The sequence below is a fragment of the Solea senegalensis genome, linkage group LG3 (genome assembly GCF_019176455.1).
Source record: "Solea senegalensis isolate Sse05_10M linkage group LG3, IFAPA_SoseM_1, whole genome shotgun sequence".
NCBI classification, from domain to species: Eukaryota; Metazoa; Chordata; class Actinopteri; order Pleuronectiformes; family Soleidae; genus Solea; species Solea senegalensis.
Genome location: NC_058023.1, coordinates 2,620,185 through 2,645,629, shown reverse-complemented (window position 1 = coordinate 2,645,629; position 25,445 = coordinate 2,620,185). Strand labels below are relative to the sequence as shown.

The following is a 25,445-nucleotide window of genomic DNA, read 5'->3' as shown; positions in this document are numbered from 1 at the left end:
TCCCACCGAGGTGCTTTAAAATGTGCCCGTCGGACATGAAACAAAGCAGCACGGCAACACAAAGACACAGAACAGAAATTGCTCCCGTATATGGCAGCTGTCTCCCGGTGTGCTCTTTTGGGAGTAAACAGATCAATAGTCGCACCTGAGAGTTTGAATGCACACCTCCTCTGAGCCACAGTGATCAAGCAGATTCTACAAAGCCCTCCTTTCAGCTGCAGCCTAATGACACTAATGGACAGAAATGCTCTCAGAGACCCTTTATTACTCTGATTAATGCCAACAACCTGATGTTCTAATCTGATTAAGAGATGGACACAGCTGAGCTGGAGAGGCAGAGAATAGACAACGAGAGGGAACAGGCTAATAGAGATGTTTTTGTTGTTGTTCGTGTTATCCAAAATAGCCGACTGGCTGCGTGCGCGTTGATGTATTCTAAAAAGTCATCCATGAAAGGTTTGTGAAGTGGTCTTGAAATTAGAGCCATTTTCAAGTGCACTATACAGCCAACTGTCGACTGATAAAAGTAGCCTAGTCAACACACACACACACACACAGCCAGATCCCTAAAGGCTTCAAGTCCTTAAAATGTGCAAGAGTACCATAGATGTTCATGGAGCAAGAATACATTAACGAGAAAGATGTTTTTTGGTCATTTCCACCCTGTGCATCTCTTGTTCTATTTCATTTAACATTTTGTACAAGCTCTTCAGTTACTGTTGGTAATCATTATTCATCGATAGAATCTATGGCGTTCCACAAGGTTCTGTTGTCGGCCCAGTGTGGTTTCATAGCTTTTGCTAAAGCATTTCTTTCCAAAGCATTAATGAGTCAATATACGCCGAGTTTAGTCGTCTACTGTAAGTGGTTATAAAAAACAACAATCAGGTCAGTTAGCTCTGAATTCAGCGGAGACGAGCATGAAGAAACAGTTAATTATTCAAATCCTGCTTTGGAGGACATCGTGTTCATGTGAACGCCCTGAATAGAGCCGTTTATGATTATGGCATAATCAAAAGAAGTGTATTATTGTTGTGTTTCCCTGCTATTTTTTACAGTAGCAAATAAATAAGGTTGTGAAACATGTGATATGATCCCGGCTGAAGCAGGAATCTATATTTTCCCTTTGGGATCAAACATTGCACTGATGGACACCGAGACAGGAGGGCCACTATGAGAGTGTGTGTGTGTGTGTGCATATAGTCGACATTATTCAGCACTGATCCACAGGGGGAACCAGGGGAAATTTCACAGAAACACAGGGAAGAAATAAACAAACAGATCAAAAGCATTAAACCAATCAAACACAGCATAGGAGGGTTTTTGCACGAGGCCCGTTAAACCTCCATTATCCACCTTAAATTAAATGTCTTCTTTAGCAGACTCCCCTCATTCTGTAGAGGCTCCAAACATCACAGGTTTGAGAAGAGAAAATAAACAAACTGGCTGCCGATAGCAGTGGCTTAAGACAGATAAACTGGGTATTAGCTCTGATCTCATCTCTTATTGCAACCTCTTCTCACTTCTATAGTAGCTGGAGAAACCGTGGTGTGGTTCTGACACAGTCATCAGTTCAAAGAAAAAGGAGCAGCAGCTTCCGCTCGTGCAGACTCCATTTATATAACCACACCCACCAAGTCACAGCTGCAGGCACTTCCTCGTTTGAGGATCCAATTAGACGGTGCGACCTACCTACAGAGCTCTGACGCTTATCTGCTTCATCTACCTGCATCTGTGCTTCATCTGTGTTATTGAGGAAAGGGACTTGAATAAAATGACAGATTTGCATATACACAACAATATGACACTGCTATGACAAGCCTGCATACACTCCAATCATCATGTTTGTACAGAGATGAGCCCAAAATGGACTGATTTGTCAGTGAGTAACATTTAAAAGGCAGAAATTTAATATGTGGATGTTATGTGATATGTGATATGCATATGTTTGTGTACAAATACACCACAAATACAAAAGAGATTGTTTGTGGTTTTCTTAGACTTAAAATAACATATGTTATATGTGTCTTATTGGGTAATTTTGAACTGCATATGTTGTTTGTCGGGCTAGCCAGTGCTAGCCAGTGCTAGCCATTGTTAGTAATACCAGCGTATAACAAAGATGTACATGGTATTTTCTGTGTACACAATTGTTGTCTACGGTAAAAAATGAAACAGCACTGCGTCTACGACTGATTTGCTGTTAAATGTCAGTGCTATTAATGCTAAAAGTGGAATCTTGTGTCGGGGGTTGGTGAGGTTTGCTCCGAGTTTCTAAGTTGTACATGTCCGAGTTCCAACTACAAACAAAACCAATAAATCAAAGAAGAAGAAGAGGAAGAAGTAGGAAATGGCAGCGACTTATTGACAAACTTTCTGATATTTGTTAAGAGCTAATGAAGTCTGGGTGCCTGCGTGATTTTATTAAGCTAGGCCTAGCTAAGCTAAAGGGCTGCAAGTCTTAGCAAAAATGTATTTACTTAGCAAATCGTTCAGTTTGCTCTCGTTTATTAACGCTAAAATGACTTATAGAAGATGTTTTTCTCAAGTATGATGTCATTAACGATCCCCCGCATGCTAGCAGCGCTAACATCACCGGGATAGCTCTTGTTCTTATCGCTCCTCTTATTTTTCTGGTCGTCTGCACCTCTGACAGTTCAGTGTAGTTATCCATCATAGTTAATAACATGAATAGGACCAAGACACAGTCCCACAGCTATCTGTTGCTTTTCAGCCTTCACTGTTGAAATGTCTGCGGCTCAAATGTGAACAAAAGTACAATATACATTTGTCTAAATCATAAATCAAACTGTCATTCTGTCTGTGGCTGTTTATCAGAGTTTTTTTGAATTTCATCTACTAATGGCTTCGGCCAGCAGTCATGTGAGTAATGGGCTGTGAAGCTTTTCATCTTAATTCCATCAAAGGTCACGGAATAATTTAAAAAAAACTTGTTCTTTTTCCCTACAATCATTCACAGCCGAGCATCGTCTGTGACATTAAGCCTGCCCTTCTTCCGTGCTTAAATTAGCCACTTAGGAACGCATCCGTCTTTAAATGATTGCAAATGGGATTCAGCTCTTACAAAGTGTCACTTTCATCTGTGGCGAGTAAATATTTCATTATGTCTGCAGATATTCTAATAAAGAACTTTTATTTTTGTACTGTGAGTGAAATAAAGCAAACATCCTTTAATGTGGCCTCAGAGATGCACTTGAAATACTGAGTTGTTTTCTGGCATCTGCAGCTCGTGTCTGCTAATGGAGACCTGACGAGTGAGTGTCTGCAGCTGTGAGATGAGGGCGGGGTCAGAGTTAATATATCTCACAGACTGCACAAAGCCTCCTGGCTTTGCTCACACGACGTCCAAACCATGCAAGAGTGTTTGTTTGTTTGTTTGTTTGTTTTTCTGCTTTTTGTGACAGATGGTTCGGTTTAGATTAGCTCAGCTGCAAACACCTGACATCAGGTGACCATGTCCAGCCGTTAAACTTAAAGGTTTAGGGTGAAATCGCTCTGTGCATTGTCGGCCTCGAGTCTGTGATCCCGCAGAGTGCCGGGGAGATGCCATATTCCAGTTTGACATTTCCTTCATGAATGGATAGAAACATGGCTATAGAAACCGTGAAGGTTACGGCCTAAAAATAGGCTTTTATAGAAAGTAAGAAATACATGTTGAAAGAAGATGATGTGTCGCATTGTTGCACAAGTGAAGATGACCTGAATGGAAAAACGATGATTTGCGAGACTCATTTTAAAGCTTTTCACCGTAACAATGAAACCAATAAAAAAATCACTGCTGTGAAAATATATTGCTAAACTATTTTCATCAAATGTACCACAATGCAAACTTCATATTTCCCCCCATTTCATCATGTCTTTGAGCGTGTGTGTGTGTGTGTGTGTGTGTGTGTGTCCCTCGCTCTTAAAGTGAAGAAAGAAAATAAGATTTGAACAAAAGAGCCGACAGCGTCGCCGTGTTCCGTCTGAAGCCCTCGATCTCTCTCTGAAGATTACGCACGTTCATTGAGATCGCGAGGCCGTGAATGAAGTGGGATTTAAAGAGTGCGTGTTTTAAAATCGTGTAAACATGAACGGCGGCGTCTGATGCTCCGCTCTTTCACTCTCACCGTCCCGTGCTGAAATTGTGGGATGAACTCATTTGGAATTCATTTAGAATTCATCACCATCGCTGTCACACTCAAACACCCAGAACCTCTGGATCGCTAACGTCTGGTTAGAAAAAAAGAAGAAGCTGAATCTCATTTGTTAAAAATAAAGAGTCGTGTAATCAAAAAGTCACCACCTTTGTAGCATCTCTCATTATTAGAGGTCTTTGATCTCCATTTGCCTTGCAACCATCTCTCCCCCCCCACACACACACACACACACCGCTCTACAAGGCTGTTGCCTTCATTTCTTAATTAAAAAGTTTTCAGTTACAGCCTCAATTATTGGCTGCTTCTGTCAGGAAACTTCGCCCCTCGTTATTTCTCTTCTTCAGACAGTTCATGAGAGCAAATGGTGATTAATTAAATTTAAGGTAAATCTAAATGGATAAAACAAAAGTGGGGATCAGACACTGACAGACAGACAGTGTTGTTTAATACATAAAAACAGCAAAAAGTCCCATTTTAAAAAGCTAGAAACAGCAAATGTTCGATGTGCAGCTGTTTTAGTTGCTTTTCTCTCGACAACATCAGCCTCCTCCGACTCTCAGTGTGTCATGTGACTTACTGTAAAGACTGTAAATGGTGTTTGGAGCCCTGCAAACTCCTGCGTCTTGTGTTGAGAGGAGCAACAGAATCTACAATTGTATTCAAATGTTTTGAATAAAATCAATAGAAAGCCAGTGCTCCATCTTCAGGGATGCTCAGGGTACTCTAGTGCCCCCTACTGATGAGCCACCACTGGTGGGCATTAGACTAATGTAGCTCCAGAGTGTGATGGATGTGCATTGGTCCGTGCGTCGTGACTCCTATAACACGTCTGTTTACTGTAGAACTGAGCGACTGTTACCTGTTGCCTGATTACCACAGTGTTTATTCCCCACTTGTTTCAATCATGATAAGCGGGGGAATTACACTGAGGGAACAAACAGAGTTAGGAGCGTCGCAAATAAAGCCGGCGTTCTTGCAATTTGGTTATCACGGTGCAAGCTTATCATATACCAATTAGGTTTTTCATCGCGTTTGACATCAGTGTGGTTTTTTTTTTCCACCCAAATCGACCAAATCCTCAATAATCAGCTGCTCGTGTGCCTGTGGCAGCGATGATGTCACCTCGGCTGCGGAGTGAGTAATGTGCGAGCGCTGCATTCAAATGACAGCTCATCAGGGAGAGTGACGAGCGCTCGGCCGGGAACTTGACCAACAGCGGGCGGCGAGGGTTAACAACTCTGCTGATGATGTGACACTCGAGTGTCACATCATCACTTTGGAAACTTTTGTTTCCTGGAGTTCTGGAACTTTCTGCAGACCAGTGAGTTTTAGATTGGTGCTGCTGCTGCTGCTGCTGCTGCTGCTGAAGCTCATACAAGCATAGCTTCACGCGCTGCTAGTTTTTGGATTGGTGGTGTGTGCTAACAGTATATCACGTCTAATGAGCCGTAATCTTGTTTCGAGCGTGGCTGTGGAAAATAAATTTGGTGGGAGTGCAAAGGTAATGAAACACTCAGTGACTGTGGAAAATATGCACATTATTCCCTGAATCTCCACTGAACCACTGGAGTGTGTGTGTGTGTGTGTGTGCGAGGTGTTCATGGACCTTAAGGCCTCGCGTCGACCTCCGTATGTGAAATCTGCCTCTGACCTCATGCCAGTTTATTAGCTACTGACAAGAACCTCTGCACACGTCTTTATTGGAGTCAAATTAAGAAACAGTCATCCATATTCATCCTAAAAAAAAAGGCCACACACGCGTCACAAGTTCCGTTCGTGTAGTTTGAACAAAAACAATCGACTCTTGGTGAGAAAAGAAAGTAAAAGAACATATTCAGTTCTATTAAATGTCTGTAAATGACATTCAAACACAGCACTGAGCAAATCGCAAGGCATTTTGATTCCACATTAGATTAAATGTTTCATCATTATATTAAAATATGTTGTAGCTCCGTCCTCTGCTATTAAATCTGCTACAAGCATTGATTTATTATTTTAAAATCCATGATCCATGGCCCCTGTTATCAGCTGTCAGTCATTTGGACCAGGACTCAAAGCTCAGATCCTTTCGTTCGGGGTGGACGATACTGCACATTTTGGTATCGATCCGATACCAAGTAATTATAGGGCCAGTATTGCCAATACTTTTTACTTGAAAATGCCTGATCATTGAATGATTTTGTACTTTTGCCTTTAATGAATTGATTATGATTACGATAATAATAAAACACAGGACAACGATTGAAGCCAAATAAGAAAATAATCTTTATTAACCAAAGTTGCAAACATGAACGCAAAACTGGAGAACTGAGAAATGTCAATTTAACAATATCAGTAACAATAAAGTAAATAGTGCAGATTAAGTGTAAACCACTACTGAACCTGGCTAGTCGCCTCGCAACACACAAACACTACATGTTTTTGTTAAGAAACAATAACGTGTTAACGTTTTAGCCCTTTAGCGTACTTCTTCTCTGGCACTAACTTAGAGAAAATCCTGCGGGGGAGGGGGAGAGAGAAAAGGGGAGGGGCCTAGTGGACCTGCGTGAGCGGACTGAGAGAGAGACGCTGCGCTCACACAAACTCTGAAGAAATCTGCGTGATTTGCTGAACTTATAGAAGAGAAACTACAACAAAAATATCCATCTCATCACGCTAGTATCGATCCGATACCAATACTCACATTGGTATCGATACTATGGATATTTGGATCGATCCGCCCACCCTTACCTTTTGTTTGATCAGTTAAAAAGGTTTTGTGTTATGTTGGACCGGAGAGTCGCAGCAGTCCTCGGTGTTGACCTACTTCCCGTCGGTCAAAGGTCAGCCTTCTCTCGGTGCTTGGGCGACACGACGTCAACATTTTTCAGTGAACGGGAATCTGAAATGGCAGCGCTGGTTCCCTCCAGGTTGTTTCTCTTCAGCCAAACCACCGTCATTAGCGTTCACTCTGCTAATGAACGTGTAGCTGGCCGGCGGGTGTGTGGGCTCCAGGCACAAACGCGAGACTCTAATTAACCGCGTCTACGTGGTGAAGCACAAAAGTAAAAGCTGTCAGTCAGAGCACGAGGGAACGAGATACTGAAAACAAAGGGGGAGGGACTAATGACATTGTTGACGCCTTGCCTTCAAACATCCTTGTCAATGATTTCTTTCTTTGTTGTAACATTGTTTTACGTGATAAACACTGTGTTATTGATGAAAACAGTGCTCGTCAAACACTGCAGACTGTTTTCTATTTCTTTGGGTGAGGATCTGCCCATCACTTCAAAAACTGGAGACGAACGGTTGCTAACAGAGTGTCTGATTCTCTACACCCACACCAACTTTCATTCAGATATGATGGGTTTTGACAGATATAACTTTACAGTTTTGGCCATTAGAAGAGAAAGGGATTTCTTAAAAATGTATCGACTAAATAATACATCAATTTTGATGGAGGAGCATTCCTGTCATCTTTCCAGATCGTTCCCTCAGCAGCAGAATCTGAGGCGCTCGCGTGGTTGTGTTTCCAGGAGAAAAATAACAAACAAACATGATTGTTGTTTATCTCTTTAAACGTCACCGCCGTAAATTCCACTAAGCAGACGGTTACTCCGGGAGGGACAGTCGCTCGAGGCAATGCAAATAAGACGAGGGCACATAGTGAAGCTGCAGTATTTAATATACAGTGCGACATGTATAATTGATGACGGTCGATTCAGAGGGGGAAACTTATTTCATTTTTCGCTTGGAAAAAAGCCACGTCGTGGTTTTTTACAACAGCTATTTCTGATCAACACATTATATGACTTATAAATATTTGTCATAAAGTAGCAGAAAATAACATTTTGAACGTTACATACAGAATGCAAAACAAAATCCATCATGACTGAAGATTATCAACGGTTAAACAATGTAGATTCCCATTGGGTAAGGTCATTTAGGTTAAATAATAAATGGTGACAAAGTGTCATTGTATCAGCGTGCCGCACTTTTAATCTCTTCATCAGTGAAGGAACACGAAGCAGTGACGAGGTGATCAAATCAAGAATGCCACAGAAGTGGATCCTGTTGAAATGTCCCGTCTGTGTCCTGACAGGCTGTCAGGTGTGAAGGCTTTGAGTTTTGGTCACGGCGCATCTATTGTTTGGATCATGGTTGTCTTCCGTGGATTAGCCTCTGTCAGCTTTATTTTCAACGACACCGCTCACGGCGTCCGAGTGCAGATTACTGCCAGAGACGCTGACGGCTGCTCGCGACGGGCCGCGCCACATTTCATCCCCGTCTAGTCTGACACAGCTGAAGTTGTGTGAGTGGTCATACATGAGTGGTTCTTGGACCGTTGGTCCCACAGCGCCGCAGTGAAGTAGACAGTTTTTTACAGTTTCCTGAGTTTTATTCAGCTGATGCATTTAGGGAACATGGGGAACTAGAGTTTGGAAAAGATAAATGGATTTGATGGAGATTTTATTAATCCAGAGCAGTTTACAAACGAGGGACAACACTAGACACAACACAAGAGAGTGGAAGAAGTCAACAAGTGAGCGAGAGCTAGCACTTTGGGAGTTAGAGGTATTTGGAGAGGAGCTGCTGTCTAAAGAGTTTTAATGGTAGCATTTCAGAACTATAAACGGGAACTGTCTGGGCCCAAATTGCCTAGAATGACGATGCCAGACAAAGTTCAAGGAAAAATTGAAACGGCCAAGCGGCAGCATGCAATTCTGAGAGTGCATTCACGGTGAAGAGTAAAAGCTTCAGAAGTCACTCTGTGACTGGAGTGTCATTAGGCGGAGTCTGTGGGCAGCCGGTGGACAGGTCACCTGACATGCAGTCACATTCTGGACCATGTATATGAATATTACTTCACAGGAAGAGATCAACTGCAGAGTCATTGCTGCTCTAGGCAAGTCCCATTGACCGTTGTTATAAAGACTCAAAGATGGACGGACTTTACTTTTGATGGAGCAAACGCAGCGAGACAGTCCTCAGATGTACCTACTGAGCATTTCTCAAAACCTTCCGAGATTATATAGTAATATAACTTTTGATTGGATGTGATTGGTAAGGTACTAAGTACTATGAGGGAAATGCAACCGGGGGATATTTGTATGTATTTCATCAGTTCTGTCGTAATCCCTAAGTGGATTTGTTTTTGATTCATAAAAAAGTTCAAATGAAGCAAATGACACAAAATTGGCGTCTCCACATTGACTTTGTGTGTAATGTCATCACACATGATGTCGACGTGTCTGAGAGACGAGCAGATCTGCTCCGAGATTATGTGGGAATAGTCGGGCGTCGTCTGCATAGCGATAAATCTTAACATAATCCGCGTTGAATGTTGCTCTAGATTTGTGCGCGTTGTGATGCTAATCTTGTTTTGACTCACTGTAACATGAGAATTAGTGCAGGTACTGTAAATAGAACAACCTGTCCAAGGGCAAAATAGCTCTGGTTTTTATCACTAAACTCTGAATCACAGGATAAAGACAGAATGTGGGGGAAGGGAAGAGAAACACAGAAACAATGAAGTGGAACAAATCAAACAGGCACACACTGACTCATTTTTTTCCCTTTATTTATGCTATCTCTCACCATCTTAATGAGCACCACAGCTTTCTATCGTGGGATGGTGCTGGCGTGATCACATCACAGGCAGGACACATACAAGGGAACGAGGACAGGACATTTGCAGGGTGGCAGAGATGCTGGCAGAGCGATTATGAGTGCTTAAACAGGCACACTGATTCACCAGAGTACGAGCAAAAGAGCAGCATCACGCTGGAGGGAAATGGCAGCGGCATCAGTCCTCTCTGAAATGTTGGGAGGATTCAAATTTCATAAACTGTAATACTGCAACGTTGATATACATGAAAGTGCAAGACATTAAGTGCCTACAGCTGCTTTTTAAGGGCTTTTGTGTGGGTGAAATCATCTATATTCATGTTTTCAGGCAGAAAAGGTAAAGCCGACTTCCATTAGTGGAAAGTTTATTGGTGTTCTTGAGACACGACTCAAATATAATGAGACTCATTTACTCCAATTGTGGTTTTTGCATACTCTTCCTCGGCTGATCGTGAGCCGCTGAATCCAGTCTACGTGCTCGACACCTCCCTAAGAGGCAGTTAAACCTTTTCGACATGACATTTAAAGGCTTATATTTTTCTCGCCAAACACACTCCAGTCAAACGTTTAGCTGTAATTGCTCATTGACCCGCGTTAACGCGTCAGGTTGTGGAGTCGGTCGACACAGATTCAGTGGCACGATCACAAGCACTCGTGGCACAGAAGCCCGAGAGCTCGACATGCGACGCAGTTACGCTAAACACCGCGTTAATGACCTTTCTGTTTTGTTTACGGCGGTCTTTGCTTCATGTTTAATTTTCATGTAGCTCCTAAGGCCTTTGCACACCAGACACTATTGTTTTGTGTGTGATTTATTTGCTCATTAATAATACTTTTCATTTTCACTTGCAACTCGTAAACATCTAACCAATCAGAATGGTTGTCGCCAACTTAAGCAAGCAAATGCATGGAGCTGGGATTGTCTGACAGGTATCCTGTGAAAGGCAGTCAAGCTCCTCCCCCTCCTTCTGTGATGTCTGGACTTGTTCTTATTCAGTAAAATCACAGCTCATCACGAGACGCTGGCACCACCTGTTTCTTCCTGTCGCCGGATCCTTATGACTCCAATTCTCACGCTCGGCGTAAATAGTGTGTTGAAATTAATCGCTGAATTATTCACACTTTGGTGCCATTTATTGCGTCGCCATCGATGCGTAGAGGCCCGGCTGTGCCGTCTGAGTCTCAGCAGATCGGAACTGAACCGTGTTTATTTCTGACGCCTATGCATCGCTCCCCGTGAATTTCCATACGGGGGTGATGTGACACTATATGCACTTGCTCGGCGGTGGCGGCTAAGAGCGAGGGTTTAATTGAAGAAAACCTGAGAGAGGAAATCCCAGAGCTGCACTGGCAGAGCTGCGCTTCATCTGCGTGATGCAATTACTGAGCTGCTACACGAACGCAGAGGCTTGGCAGTAAAATGCATCCTATGTCTGCGCGCTATGTGAATTCAGTAATGAGCCAGCAGCCGCCAGGAGAGACTGGGAGGCCAACTCATTGCCATGCATAGTATGAAGAGGCAGGGACAGCAGGGGAGTCCCAGAGGCAGTATAGAAAAGGAAACATGCTACCGTGTCACTGTAATGGGGAGGGGTACATTACTTGGGAGATGCACTTACCTGATAGCAACAATATGGTAGGACACCATGTTGCCAGATTTAACGAGGAACACAGTGTTTCTGATCGAGTGAAGCCATTTTCTTGGGAGTTATCTGAATCAGAGCATCAAATGTAGCAGGTCTGTTGGAGAGCAGCCGCGGGGAACAGCGCCGTATCATGCACGAACAATCACCAATGTTCTATTTTTGCCCACATGAGACACAGATGAGATAATCAAAAGTGAGCGGATTTTTATTGGAGGGGGGAAAAAAATGGAAATGTCAATACTCTCATTCAGGCACAAAGGATTTCTGTGTGCTGGATCACACACACACACACATTTACAGCATTCCTACCAAAGCTTTCACCCTCGCAGCATACAGACAGGTTACCTGCTGTTGAGCTAGTGATGCCCTGCAGTCATTTAGCAGAGGAGCTACTAACCTGCCAGACATTAAGAGGCTCTATGCCTGTATTTTACCTTGTTATATAGTAGGTGCCTGGCCATGATTCCACGTGAGAAATGTGTCCTGTATCAGCTAACAGGCAAACTATTCTCCCTGGCCACTACTGTAAGCATTATGTGTTCAGTAATGTCGATGCACATCAGCTAACACCTCCAAATCCTACCTTTAAATCAGCTGTAAGCGACGCTAAGCTGTTAGACATTTGTTCTGGTGCATTTACAGTCAGCAGAAACACAACATCTGCAGTCCTCACTCGTGTTGTTGTTGCATGGCACCTATTTATTAAAGTCATATTTAAGGTTACAACTGTGCTGTAGTCAAAGTGACTGAAACGACCTTTTCTTCCCCACGTTTATGCTCAGATTGAACGTCACCAGGTCGTCTTGACTAAGTCTCTTTACAAACATGTACGAGTTGGCTGATTGGACACGTTCTATTCATAAATCTCTAGGTGGAAGTTGATGATACTGTTGGATGTTTGTGCTGATGGAGGGAACACAGTTGGCGTAACGTGCGCCTCAACAACACACAAACTCCGCTGAGATTCACACTGATGAAACTGTTCTTGGTGAAGTCGCACATCAAACCACTTCTGCCCTTGAGAAGCATAAGGAGTGGTTTACAAAAGAAGGGAAGTGTGCTAATTAGAGCCAAATCAACAGAGGATACATGGTGCTGGTGTTTAGTCGTATAAAGCGAGAGGGGGAAAAACGGCAGGCGCCTGAGCCGACAGTGTGACAGCGTTTCACAGAAAATGGACTTGTCTGCTTTGCCCTCCCAGGTTGCTTGAGGACTTGAATCATTCGACGCTGGCAGAGCTCCAGTGTTTTTACAACCCAGAAGGCTGGGTGATACAATCCAGACAGTGTGGCCTCTTCACTGTCAGCTATGGTTAGAACTACATCTATAAGATCTGTCCATTTACTGGCAACTGATGAAAAAACAACAACAAAAAAACAAGCCAACTTGGCTCAGATTCTACGTTTGAAAGTTCAGTAAATGGAAAGTCGTTGGCGGGCAGAGGAGCGCAGGTGACTATCATCTGTCACATACAATAGTATGTGTCAAGGCTTCCCCTAAAGGAGCTGTGGTATCTACAGGCTGATCTGTGGAGGTGAGGGAACCCCGGACAGAGAACGCCTTTATTTAAACAAAGAAACAAAAAAAAAGACTCCTGCAATGCTGAAGATAATTGGCAGAAAATCAGCGTGAATGTAATTTTGATGAAGAGGCATCTGAAGGTCACAGGGAGAGATTTGTGGGCCAGTCGCCGTCCCAGCTCGAGATAATTCATCTGCAGAAATAAGCAGGGAGAAGGAATTAAGGTCTGCAATGGAAGATGGAAACTGTGCACGTACCCCCACCTTCTTACTCTGTCCTTCATCAAAACATGTGCACGTGTGTGTGGGCTTGGGTAACGCTGTGTCTCTGTGCTCCATGTAAACATTTACCAATCATTATTCAACACAACTTTATTTAAAAATGTTTCATACCTGCTTATAAATAGGAAAACAAAATGTAGATTTATTAATGTAGAAACTAGATTTCAGGAGGATCCTGGATCGTCGGTTGCTTCCCATCTCATGAGACACATGGATAGATAAGTTCATTAATGTCAAATAATGGGGTCCACTTCTAATATCTTACACGTCAAATGTATTGGGTGTTACCTTTGCAAAGATGTTATAATTAGGAATCTGGTAATATAATACATTAATACACTGGGATACAAGCAAAGTGATCTTGTGCTTTTCTTCCCCCCAAAAATATTCTAATTCAAAATGAACTCTAAAGTAAGAGGGGAGTCAACTCGTGGTTGGAGTCTGGAAGTCAAATCAAGAATATTCCCATATCCATAATTTTGCATATCAATACTTTCTTATATTCCTTGTACTAATCAATGAATCCTAAATGTGTTGATAAAAAGACGATGTTAGGCTTATTCCCCTGACATCGACGCACGGTCGCCCGCAGGTTCTCTGACTGTGTGCAGATTATCGCGGCTGCTTGTTTTTCCGCCCACTCGGATGCCATTTCCTGCTCGTTAACTCTCCATTAACGTCCCCTCACTTCATGCCCACTTAACACGAGCGCTGCCAGAGAGGTGTGGGTTTGAGAGGCTTTGTCACACCTGCAGAGGCTCGCTCGTAATTACACCCTGTCGTGCAGAATTCTACCGGGTCTGACAGTTGTTCCTTGAATCATAGCTTTATGTTGGACGTTGCATTTATGCCCCTAAGACCCTGAAAGCTTTGTTGTCGGGGGGCGGGGGTGGGGGGTGTAACTCCTGGTACAGTCCTGCAAGACAAATTGGTCCCGTGGGTAAAGGGGCAGGATTAGGTGTTATTCCAAGACTTTAATGAGAGAGTGAGTGACCTCACGGGGGAAGGACTTGACAAGCATTCGGAATGTGACTGATACAGTTGGGTACATGTGTGCAGGCTTTGGAAAAGTATCTGGATTTGGATAAGATCTTCCAGGTTCCTGAGGGTGACTTGGAGCTTTGGAAGCATCTCACTGTTTTTAACTGAAGCCATGAAGTGTATACAGTAGTTGTTTTGGTTTTCTTATGGGGAAACATAAAGCAAATTATTCAAATCGTGACATCCCCCCACGCAAAGTCAATGCATGGATGCAAATGGATTAGAATTTCCCATTACTCCTGCTGACCAATGTGAATTATGCAACATCAATCGGATTAAATGACCTCAAAATGAAAGATTTGCATGATGCAATGTGGCAAGTCTCTTTTTAAACGATTAAAATGCACGTTATGTCGTGGCCCGGGTCGTTTAAAATCCTTTACGACAAACGTGTACTGAGACGGTTTAACGTGACCCGACCGTTACATGAATGTAAGTCCTTGAAGCTTCAACCCAAAGAGTTTAACATGTCTAATGTGGAGTCCTCAAATCTCTCTTTAGCTCTTTAGCTGTCCCTGTTCTGTGAAAGAGTCCACTCCCTGCTGGTAGACTGGAGGATTTTGAATGAGGCCCACCTGTAGGCACCAGTTTGCAGCCCCCCAAAAAATCTACAGATTCTGGTCCCTGCTGGTCCCCATGGGATTGCCAATTTCCCCATTGGCAAGCTAATAAAAGACAGTGCTATCTCATCTTTACGAAACACCTAGAAATACGTGGGTAGAGCTGTAAGTTGTGGATGTTTGAGAGCCTGAAAACTCCGCAGACATCGTTGAGCTCTGTCGCTCACAGTCTGATACCCGTGAGACGGCATAAAGAGATTGAAAGTGAATTCAAATTTCTGATTACACTGCAGCTCCAGACTCGGGTCGCTTGTCGTATTTCATTGGCACACTGAGACGTTCCGTGAGTTTGATGGTTATCGGAACCTTTTTTCATTTCCTGTCAAACACTTGCAATATTTGAGTCCATTCTTTGTGTGTGTGCTACTGTATCTCAGCGTGCCGCCCCTGTCTGAATGAAAAGACACGTGTTAACAACAGTTTACATAGCATGGGATAAAATGCACCAATATATCTTTAAGCAGGAACTTAACCTCCGGGAGGACGCCGGTCACCAAAGTAACAGACTTTGTTTAGCAGCCAACACTATTGTATTTACATTCTCTCTGTGGAAAGCGACTAAAATGGTAATGATTTTTTCCTTCTTATACGTCCGTGCAGCCACTGTAGACCAGGTGTGCTGCAGCAATCATGGCTTTCCTATTCCAGTCATGCTTCTGTGCGACCGGCAAGTGAACGAAGGCCTCACCCCGCACGCGCTCATGGAGAGGGGCCAGCAATGGAAATGCATGTAATCATGAAAAGCAGGGGGCAGGTGCCCTGAGCTGCACCTTAGATCTGTGCTCAGAGACGAGGGAATAGGACTTTAGGAGACATGAGAGGCAGCCAGATGCATCCGTGTACGTACAACTGCACAGCCGCCAGTGTTCCTCATATTATTCCTGAAGCTGCGTCAGTGGAACGCGCCGTCTGTCCCTGACCAAAGCAGCGACCTGTGCAAGAACCGCTTTAGCAAAAAGGCAAAGCAGTTAGTAGAAATTAAGCAAAAAGGCAAGGCAACATAGTTTTTTCTTTCTTTATTACTGTTTTTTTTGTTTTGACCAGCCAAGTGTCTACTACAGAAGACAAATTGAGGACAGAAGTTGTGTAGAAAGGGTGAGGGTTCGCCCACACTGCTTCCCAGAGGGCATAAGCAATTTTCAGCTCTAGTGAGCCAGCTCCTGGAATACCTTAGTCTGAACTCTCAACAATACTCAAGCTCATTTATTCACATCCTCCCTTGGCAACTGACTTGTTTTTCCCCTTAATACACTAAACAAAAAAGGATGAATTTGAAATTGTTGACTCCAATGACGCACAGAACAGAAGTTTAGGTACGGTGAGGACGAACTAGGACGGCAGGTTTGAGTTATCTGTTTACTAGGAGAGTGGGTGAATGAAAGCATTTTTAAAATGAATTGTGGTTTGACAAAATAAAGCACAATATTTACCTCTCTGGGGATAATGATGGTGGTGTCACTCATGTTGTGATTAGGCTGCGTCACATTCACTGCAGTCACACTGAGACTCGCAGCTCGGTGCTGTGATTGATAGCTACTGCTCGCTAAAAGTGCCACTGCCGCTCTCCCCAGGCGACGGCAGCGACACTCGTGCTCAGCAGCCTGGAATGCCAGGCTTTTCTTTACCAGTCAGTCGACACTTCTGAAGTTCGGTACAACCTCTGTACTGTTGCCCGCTGTTTCTTGGAGAGATGAAATGAAGTAGTTGTAGGGCAGGAATCCGACTTAAAAGAAAAAAACATCACCAGCTCTCCTTAAAAATGAAATGCACTGTACTGTAGCTGTGTTCGTATTGTATAATCAATCACATGTGCATTTCCTGCTCTGAAGCAGAATCTTTGACGCAAGGGCTGCACAATTCATCGTCCAAAAATCTTTTTTTATGTTGTCACTATAACATAATAAGAGATTAGAGAGAGTTGTGAAAATATTTACATCCAGCATGGTGTGCGCAGGCCACCGTAGTCCCTCTGTTTGCAATTTCACCACTAGATGTCACCAATTATTACACACTGGCCTTTAAAAAGCGTGAGTAGCCTCATTATTTAAAAAATGACAATGAGGCTTAAAAAACAAGGTCTTCATGCATCTTTTTCATTGACTCTAGCTTTTGTCATGTTATAGCAGAGATTGCAGGTGTTGGGAGGAGCTAAGGGGGGGCGGAGTAGCTAGGAGAGATGACTTCCTCCGCAGTGCAACGACCATCAATTCTGATCCACTTTGCTTCACTAATCCTCTTGTCTCAAGCGAGTCACAAGTGTTTCCCACTGGTATTGTTGGTGTTTTTTTTGACTATAAAACGGTGGACTTGAACATTTTATGGGGATTAGGGGCCGGCTTAGCTCCATGCCTAATGCAATGATTAGGGATTTCTGGCACCGCAGATAAGTGAATGTACACCAGTTACTCGGGCAACTGCGCTCAACTGTTGTAAGAGCTTAAAGTCACAATGGCCGCCACGCTCACCAGCTGCAGTCGTCGTCACATTAACATGTAACCGTCGAGCTAAAATCAGACTTATTATTTCTGATTAAACGCACTGAAGCTATCGTGTTTTCAGTTTAAAGCTTCGTGAGTTCACACGATGCCGACGAAGCCGATCACTTCCAGGTGACTCTCTCTGTGTTACTCATAGCGGTGCTTTATTTTCATGTCTGTGGAGACGCAGAGGGAAGGCGGGAAACACGAGTGAGGTAACGAGTGTTTGACGAGAACAGCTGGTATGTGGACGTAGAATCTTTTAAACCTGAAGCAAAAGAGAGAGAAAAGATGCACTTTCACCTCAACAGTGAAGAATGCATCATCACAGGTGTTTAAAAAGTCTGTCTACACTTTTTAAACCATGTGAAAATTGTTGAAGTGGAAGTTGAAAAATGGACTTTTTGCTTCTTTTGTAAGTTGTTGCTGAACTCTGGTGGTAAAGAAGGGAGATTGATCTTGAAAACACCTGCCAGTGCAGTCAGAAGGAATGAAAAGACCGTCTGAGGCTCCGAGGTAATCTGCAGGCTGAGTGGTGTGTGGTCAAAACACGTCCATCAAAGCAGGAACCTTTAAAAAAAGTAGTGTTTTGAGCAGTTTAAATTAAGATATAAAGATTTGGAAGGATGACAAAAGCCTGTTCCTGTTATTTACTTAGATTTAGGTGTGATTTAGACTTAACTCTGTATTTAGAGACATTTTTTATAGACTAAATTCATCACTTAGGCTAAAAGTGAGTAAAACAACATGTTCCTTCCACCGATTACTTACTAAAGGAAATTAATTCATATTGAGGTTATCGTTGTGCCGTGGATTTGAAAAACACTGATGGCAGATATCCATGTGTCTAATAATCCTCCTCATTGGTTATTTGAAATGCAGAATTTACGCAGACGAAAAGCTGATGGAACACAAGGTCACGCTGCACATACTGACGATTAAGAGAGGTGTAGATTTATATTTTATAATCTACCGCTGGATCATTCTTAATCTTTCCTCTCATCATGAGACGTTTTGCATTATTTAGCATATTGAATATATTCCAGCGAATGTGGCTTGAATATGAAATGTTGACACTTCTTTCTGATTAGAGAAAAGGACTAAAGTATGTGCCATTAAAAGTTCTTTAAACCACTAGAAATCTCGACGGCGACAGTGTTCTCATTACAGCTCCTCTCTTTTGTCTCTCTTTTCTGTAGGTGCCATCTGAGTAGGAGGCGGCAACAAAAGACCAAATGCCATGGATGTATTCAATTTCACCTCCTGGAATGCCTCCGAAGGCAACGACACAGAAGTTGTGGCAGAGAGCGAGAGTGCCTACAAGACTGTGGAGGTGGTGTTCATCGTGCTGGTGGCCGGCTCCCTCAGCTTGGTCACAGTCATCGGAAACATCCTGGTCATGCTTTCCATCAAGGTCAACCGGAACTTACAGACCGTCAACAACTATTTTTTATTCAGCCTCGCATGTGCTGACCTCATTATCGGACTGTGCTCCATGAACTTGTACACGGTCTACATAGTGATCGGCTACTGGCCGCTAGGGCCAGTGGTGTGCGACCTGTGGTTGGCCCTGGACTACGTTGTCAGCAATGCATCCGTCATGAATCTCCTCATCATAAGCTTTGACAGATATTTCTGTGTCACCAAGCCCCTCAGCTATCCTGTCAAACGGACCACCAAGATGGCAGGAATGATGATTGCCGCTGCCTGGGTCCTGTCTTTCATCCTCTGGGCGCCTGCCATTCTCTTCTGGCAGTTTATTGTTGGAGGGCGGACAGTTCCCGAGAAGGAGTGCTACATCCAATTCTTTTCCAACGCTGCTGTCACGTTTGGCACCGCCATCGCCGCCTTTTACCTGCCTGTCATCATCATGATTCAGCTCTACTGGCAGATCTCCAGAGCGAGCAAGAGTCGCGTGAAGAAGGATAATCGCAAACCGTCCGGAGCCAACCCAGAACCAGTGTCGTCTGGTCCGAGGGGGAACAACACGCCGAAACCCAACAACAACAATGTGCCAGGGGATGACGCGGGGCATTCCCAGAGCCAGAATGCTAATGCGGGGGCCAACGAGCATGATGGGAAACTGCAGAATGGTAAAGGGCCCTCCTCACATGCCGAGGGAGAAACCGAGGGTGACGACGTGGTGAGGGAGAACTGCGCTCCAGGAGAAGAGAAGGAGAGCTCCAATGACTCAACGTCCGGCAGCGCAGCCGTGTCCAATCAGAAGGACGAGGAGGCGGTGCCGTCCACCGCCAACTCCAGCCTGGAGACGAGTCAACTGCCCCCGCGTCAGCGAGCCAAGGCCGGGGCTTCCAAGCTGACCTGCATCAAGATCAAGACTAAGTCGCCCAAGGGCGACTGCTACACGGCCTCCAACGCCACCGTGGAGATTGTGCCGGCCACGGAGCGGCAGAACCACGTGGCGAGAAAGATCGTGAAGATGACGAAGCAGCCGCCCAACAAGAAGAAGAAGGCGGCGCCGTCACGGGAGAAGAAAGTGACGCGCACCATCATGGCTATCCTGGTAGCGTTTGTAGCCACCTGGACTCCGTACAACGTGATGGTGCTCATCAACACCTTCTGCTCCAGCTGCATCCCCAACACGGTGTGGACTATTGGTTACTGGCTGTGCTACATCAACAGCACCATCAACCCGGCCTGCTACGCTCTGTGCAACGTCACGTTCAAGAAGACGTTCAAACACCTGCTCCTCTGCCAGTACAAAAATATCAGGTCGGGCAGATAAATGTGGGCAATTTATGGGCAGAAGAGCTAAAGTAAGAGACGGGTGTATTGGTGTGTTTGTGTGTGTGTGTGTGTGTGTGCGCCATCCATGTATATGTTTGTGTTGTCTGAGTGCATGGTAAAGACTGCGTGTGTATATTTGATATAATTACCCTTTCATTCATTCTATCAACAGTTTTTCCTGTATCTCTCTCAACACCCAGTTGTAGCACTCGACGCCAGTTGCGTTGACACGTGTTGGGCAGAGGTGGCGTTAATGAGGGTCTCAGAGTCTGAAGCGATAAAACGAGAGAGCGGTGCAACGACGATGAGGGGAGATCTGTGCCGTACAAGAATCCAGAAAACTTCAACATGGGAAAATAGGGCTTACTGAATTCACAAACCTCCGACGTTTGAAGTTCAGTGACGATACCTGTACATAAGTGTACATACGCCGAGTATACTCGTATCTGTGTGTGTGTGTGTGTGTGTGTGTTCACCCATGTGTGCCTCCTCTCTGTTTGTCTGTCTGTGAGAACCTCCCGTCATGACACTCCCAAACTCCCAAGTCGCATGAGAGCGAGAGGCAAAGACGTTGTTGTGAACCGCATCGCTGTGTGCGGCAGCTCGAAGTGGATCTCAGTCTTTATTTACCCGCCTACGTCTGTTTCAAACAGATGCTTCAATCGCTCTGTTTTTAAAAAAGGTCCAAATTCCTGCCTCCACTCTGAGACGATTTAGATGAATGCAGTTCTGTTTCTTCAGAACCGTTCACAGAACATGACTTTTGATGAAACTCGCACACAGGATCGTAGTTTTGCCACAAACAGGCACGTATCCATACATATGCAGCATTTAGCCTCACATGGACACTGAATTAAAGGTCCAAAATTGGCTGAAATTGAAATTGGAAAAAAACTAAGTTTGTTTTTTGTAGCCTTTCATACGTACTTTATGTTTCTACAGCAGCACACAAAAGAAGAAGAAACATAAACCAACGATGGAGAGCGAACCGAAGGTTTAATTTCACTGTCCCACCAGTAGATGTCACTAATTCTTACATAATGGACATTGAAAGGAACAGATAAATGTATATATATACATATATATATATATATATATTATATATAATATCAATATCTAATACAAAGCTGGGGCCCGGAGTTGTTGAGCTTAGATCCTGCAAAACTAAACCAGAACGGTAACAGTTATGGCGATGTCACAACGACTGTGTCTAACAACCGCTGACAGGAAGTCTGTTTGTTTTACGGCGGCCGTTAAGATTTTATGTTTTGCTGTCGAGTTGTTCGCCGCGCCGAGGACGCGCGCCTCCCACTCACTGAGCGAGACAGGTGGTCAGAGCTCAGAGCTGAGAGAAGCAAGCCTTTGTTAAATGTGATCTTATTTAACGTTAATCCTGTGTGTGTGTGTGTGTGTGTGTGTGTGTGTGTGTGTGTGTGTGTGTGAGTGTGTGAGGTTTGGTGAGAGATGACATTTGAACCTGTGTGTGTGTGTGTGTGTGCGTGCGTGCACTCCAAGAGTGGAGTTTACTTGCGATCACAGGTTTTCTACCTCGTGATTGAAATAAGGGCTATTTCTGCATCTTCACTCGTTCCACAAACTCATTATAAATAATAAATGTGAGCTAATTCATTTATACGACGACCACATTCTCCGATTAGACGTGTAATGAATGGTTGTCCTCGGTTTTAATTAAAAAAGACACGAGGAAAATATGAATTTACTGACGTGTTCCGTGTGCTCACGCGTGTCATCCATCATTTCACACGTTAACACCATTCTCACGGTGACGGTAACGCACGCTGTTCAGTCGGAGAGCCGCGATCAAGAGGTTGCCACAGTGACCGGTGGGGGGGAGGGGGCGGGGGCGGAGCTCGAGGCGGTCTCCTTTTTAAAGAGCGACGTGGGACAGAAGCTATAATGAAAACTCTCCATGAGGCTGATCAGATTATAGGAACCATGTGGAACACCTACATTTGAGATTAAACACGGCCCATTACACGCTCAGCTGGTGCTTTCCTGCACCTTGTGTCCCACTTAGCACCGCGCTCGGTCCCAGTCCTTTTATGTCTTTACGGTCCTCTAGTCTCATTTGGGGTCGTGAAATGTAAATATGATGTACATTTATGCTAATTGGCTTGTTCCATAATTAATCCTGCTCTCTGTTGAGGCTTTAATACGGAGCTACAGTTTTATTTAGAGTTGTCCTCTGGCAACAGCTAAGCTAAATGCTAAATGCTACGTCCATGTGCTCCTCTCAGACGTATTCAGGCCTTTTGCTCAAATGTTTGTCGCAATATCACGTCATAAATGTAATGTTCTGGGGTCAGAGTGCAAGGATTGAGTTACCTGAGCAAGTTAACCACACTTGAGTCTTGTACGGCTGCTGCTGATGCTGCTGCTGCTGCTGCTGATGCTGCTGCTGCTGCTGCTGCTGCTGCTGATGCTGCTGCTGATGCTGCTGCTGCTTTAAATAAAAACAGGAGTCACATGAAGTTGAGGTTATTGCCAGACGAGGTCCGTTTGAATTATAAAAGACAATTACACCAGAGCTTCCACATGCATGACTGATAAAAAAAAGCATCCAGGGAATTTCACAGTGGAGCTTAAAAAAAGTGCTGAGTCATGTGTTACACAACCATTTCTTCAGTAAAAAATCTGCAGAAATTAATGCGCAATGGGGCGGAACAAAAAAGAGTATCCGAGTTGAGTTCATGAAATCGGGTGGAGATGGCGCCGCTGATGAAAAATGCTGTGTCACTTCAGCAGGGTCACACATGCACACTAGGTCCAGGTCTTATTGAACCTTCTGTTCAGTTTGACGCACACAGGTGCAGCATGGGAATGAAATCGGTTTCATCAGATTTGAGTGACGCTGTCACGTCGCTTCATTCTGATTTAATCATGACCCACAAAACCCAGCCAATAAATACTAATAATAATAATAATGTCTTTAAGTGAACAGTGCTGCTCGTTAGATTATGAGATTTATCGCATTTCCATGATTAATATATCGTAAAGTGAGTTAACCACTATTTATCAGAGGAGGTTAAGTCGTGTAACACTTAAAAAAGTATAAGTTCAGCGCTTGGTCGACCGTGTGTCACGGGCGATAAGTGGAGCCGCTTCTGTCAGACTTCTGTCACACGTCTCACTTCCAGAATATCTGATTCATCTTTAGCAAAGCTGTCGTTTGAGTGATACCAGCGGGACAGTAAGTGGCTCATCCAGGAGTCCCGGTCCAAGTCTCTGCCGCCCGGGTGTTGGATAGAAACCAGTGGAACTTTATCGCCTCTCTGGAAGAAGAGAAAGAGCAGGGCGCGTCCGAAAGTCCTCGCCGCCGCTATCTCCATGTGCTTCATTTATAGCGCGGGAGCAAAGTTCCCGTCAAAGTTCCTCCCTCCTCCTCCTCCTCCTCCTCCTCCTCCTCCTGTCGTTGTCGGGCACACGAGAACAAAGCGGTGTTTGTGTATCAGGTGTTTCTCTGGAGTTGTTGTGATATGACAGATTGTGCGCTCGTAATAGAACAAGAGAGATGTTCGCTGAGCGGCTGTCGCACAAAAAAAGGTGGCTGACGGACGCCGGCGTGCACGAGCTGGGAGGTCTGTGTCGGTGTGTGTGTGTGTGTGTGTGGACCATGTTTGGAGAAGTCTTAGACGTTGCGAGCAGGTCAGCCAAAGGTTTTTGCCGCAGGAATTTCAAACGTCAGTGTTCAGCGTCGCTCTGGCACTTTTATTGCGTCTCATTTTCATCGTGTGCAAACACTTTCCACGCCTTTCTCACCATTTTTCTTTTTTATACGATCATAACGTTCCCATTTTCCCAGTGCATTCAAATCCATATATGCCCACACGGGGAGGGGGGCGGGGGGCAAACATCCTGGTCCACGGTAAACTTTGTCTCCATTGTCATCAACACATCATAATGTGCCGTCAGAGCTAGCTGAGCTCGCCTTCGTACGGCTTAATGTCAAAGGGCTACGTACACGACATTGATGAGAGAGACTCTCTGAGGCCGTGGCTGGATTATAATCTCGCGCAGCGTCGCAGTGCCGTGAGAAACACTCGCAGACGCTGTGGGAGTTTTAATCCAAGATGGAAAAAAAGTAAAATATTTACTTTATATAAACAATATATCGCCAGATTGTACAGAGCAATGTGCAGTGCCTTACCCAGAGTGACAGAAAACAAATTGCTCTTTTATCCTGAAACTCACTTGTCCTATCTCAAGTGAGTGTGTGCATGTGTGTGTGTGTGCGTGTGTGTGTGTGTGTGTGTGTGTGTGTGTGTGTGTGTGCTGGAACTTCAGAGTGGGCTTTTCAGCCTCGCCGAACGAACCATTAGTGTGATTGTTTTCTTTTGTTGAGGACGTTGTGCGTCTTAGCTCTGAGCTCCCATCGCTGCATTCAAACATCACTTTTGGGATGTGACCTTGATGAATAAGGATCCATACACACACACACACACACACATGTTCGACATTCATGACTTGTGGGGACATTGCATTGACTTACATTCATTTCTTGGAGACTTACTCTAACCTTAACCACAATTACTACTGGCCTAATCCTAACCCTAACCCTAACCTAACCTTAAAACATATCTTCACCTTAAAATGTAGTCATTTACGTTATGGGGACTTGCTTTTTGTCCCCACAAGGAGGACAAGTCCCCATAATGTGACTGTGTAAACAGGTTTAGGTCCCCACAACATTAGTAATACCTGGACACACACACACACAGATGACACACAGCCACCGTCTGACTGCAAATGCAAGGAAACAGTGTGGACTGAATCATCCATCTGTAGTTTTGACTCCATCTACATGTGACAGGTCAGCAGCTGCAACTTCTGGGTCCCACTTTTATATCTCACTCCATTTCTAAACGTAATAACTGGCGCCTTCACGACGGCCGCGCGGCTCTGGTTCCTGGAAATTTGAGTTTGTGTTTCACACCTAAAAATATCATAAACTAGTTTGGAAGCTAAGTCAAGACAACATGGAACCCTGTTTGGTTAACAAGCTTAACTAGTGTGAATGCAGGCTGGTTTTCTGACAGACACAGTTCTGGTTCTGGCTCTGGCTCGGAACCATGGTGCTTTGTGACGCTAGTTTAAGAGGAACCAAAGTGGCAGGACGTTCCTCATCTGCAAAAATCTTCCCGCTCGTCTTCACAACCCGGAATATCATGTTGTGTCTTCTGTTCCTTTTTAGATTCGATTAGGTTCATGAACCAGAACCAGAACCAGCGTGGAGTCCTGCCCGTGTGAAAGTGCTGTGGTAGATAACGAGTCGAGGCTTTAAAGGAAAATTATTACACGTGGATGATTTTTCATTCCACACTTC

The 25,445-nt window shown here is 44.3% G+C and overlaps 1 protein-coding gene across 2 annotated transcripts in view; it reads left to right on the top strand.

The window, feature by feature from the left end:
* chrm2a (cholinergic receptor, muscarinic 2a) overlaps positions 1-23,965 on the top strand; it is a 62,612-nt gene extending 38,647 nt beyond the window's left edge. For both annotated transcript variants that reach the window (XM_044022756.1, XM_044022755.1), the window contains one exon: positions 18,553-23,965. In XM_044022756.1, the coding sequence (XP_043878691.1) occupies positions 18,594-20,099 (1,506 nt within the window). In that variant the 5' untranslated portion in view covers positions 18,553-18,593 and the 3' untranslated portion in view covers positions 20,100-23,965. The remainder of the gene's footprint in view (positions 1-18,552) is intronic.
* Positions 23,966-25,445: the final 1,480 nt, after the last annotated feature.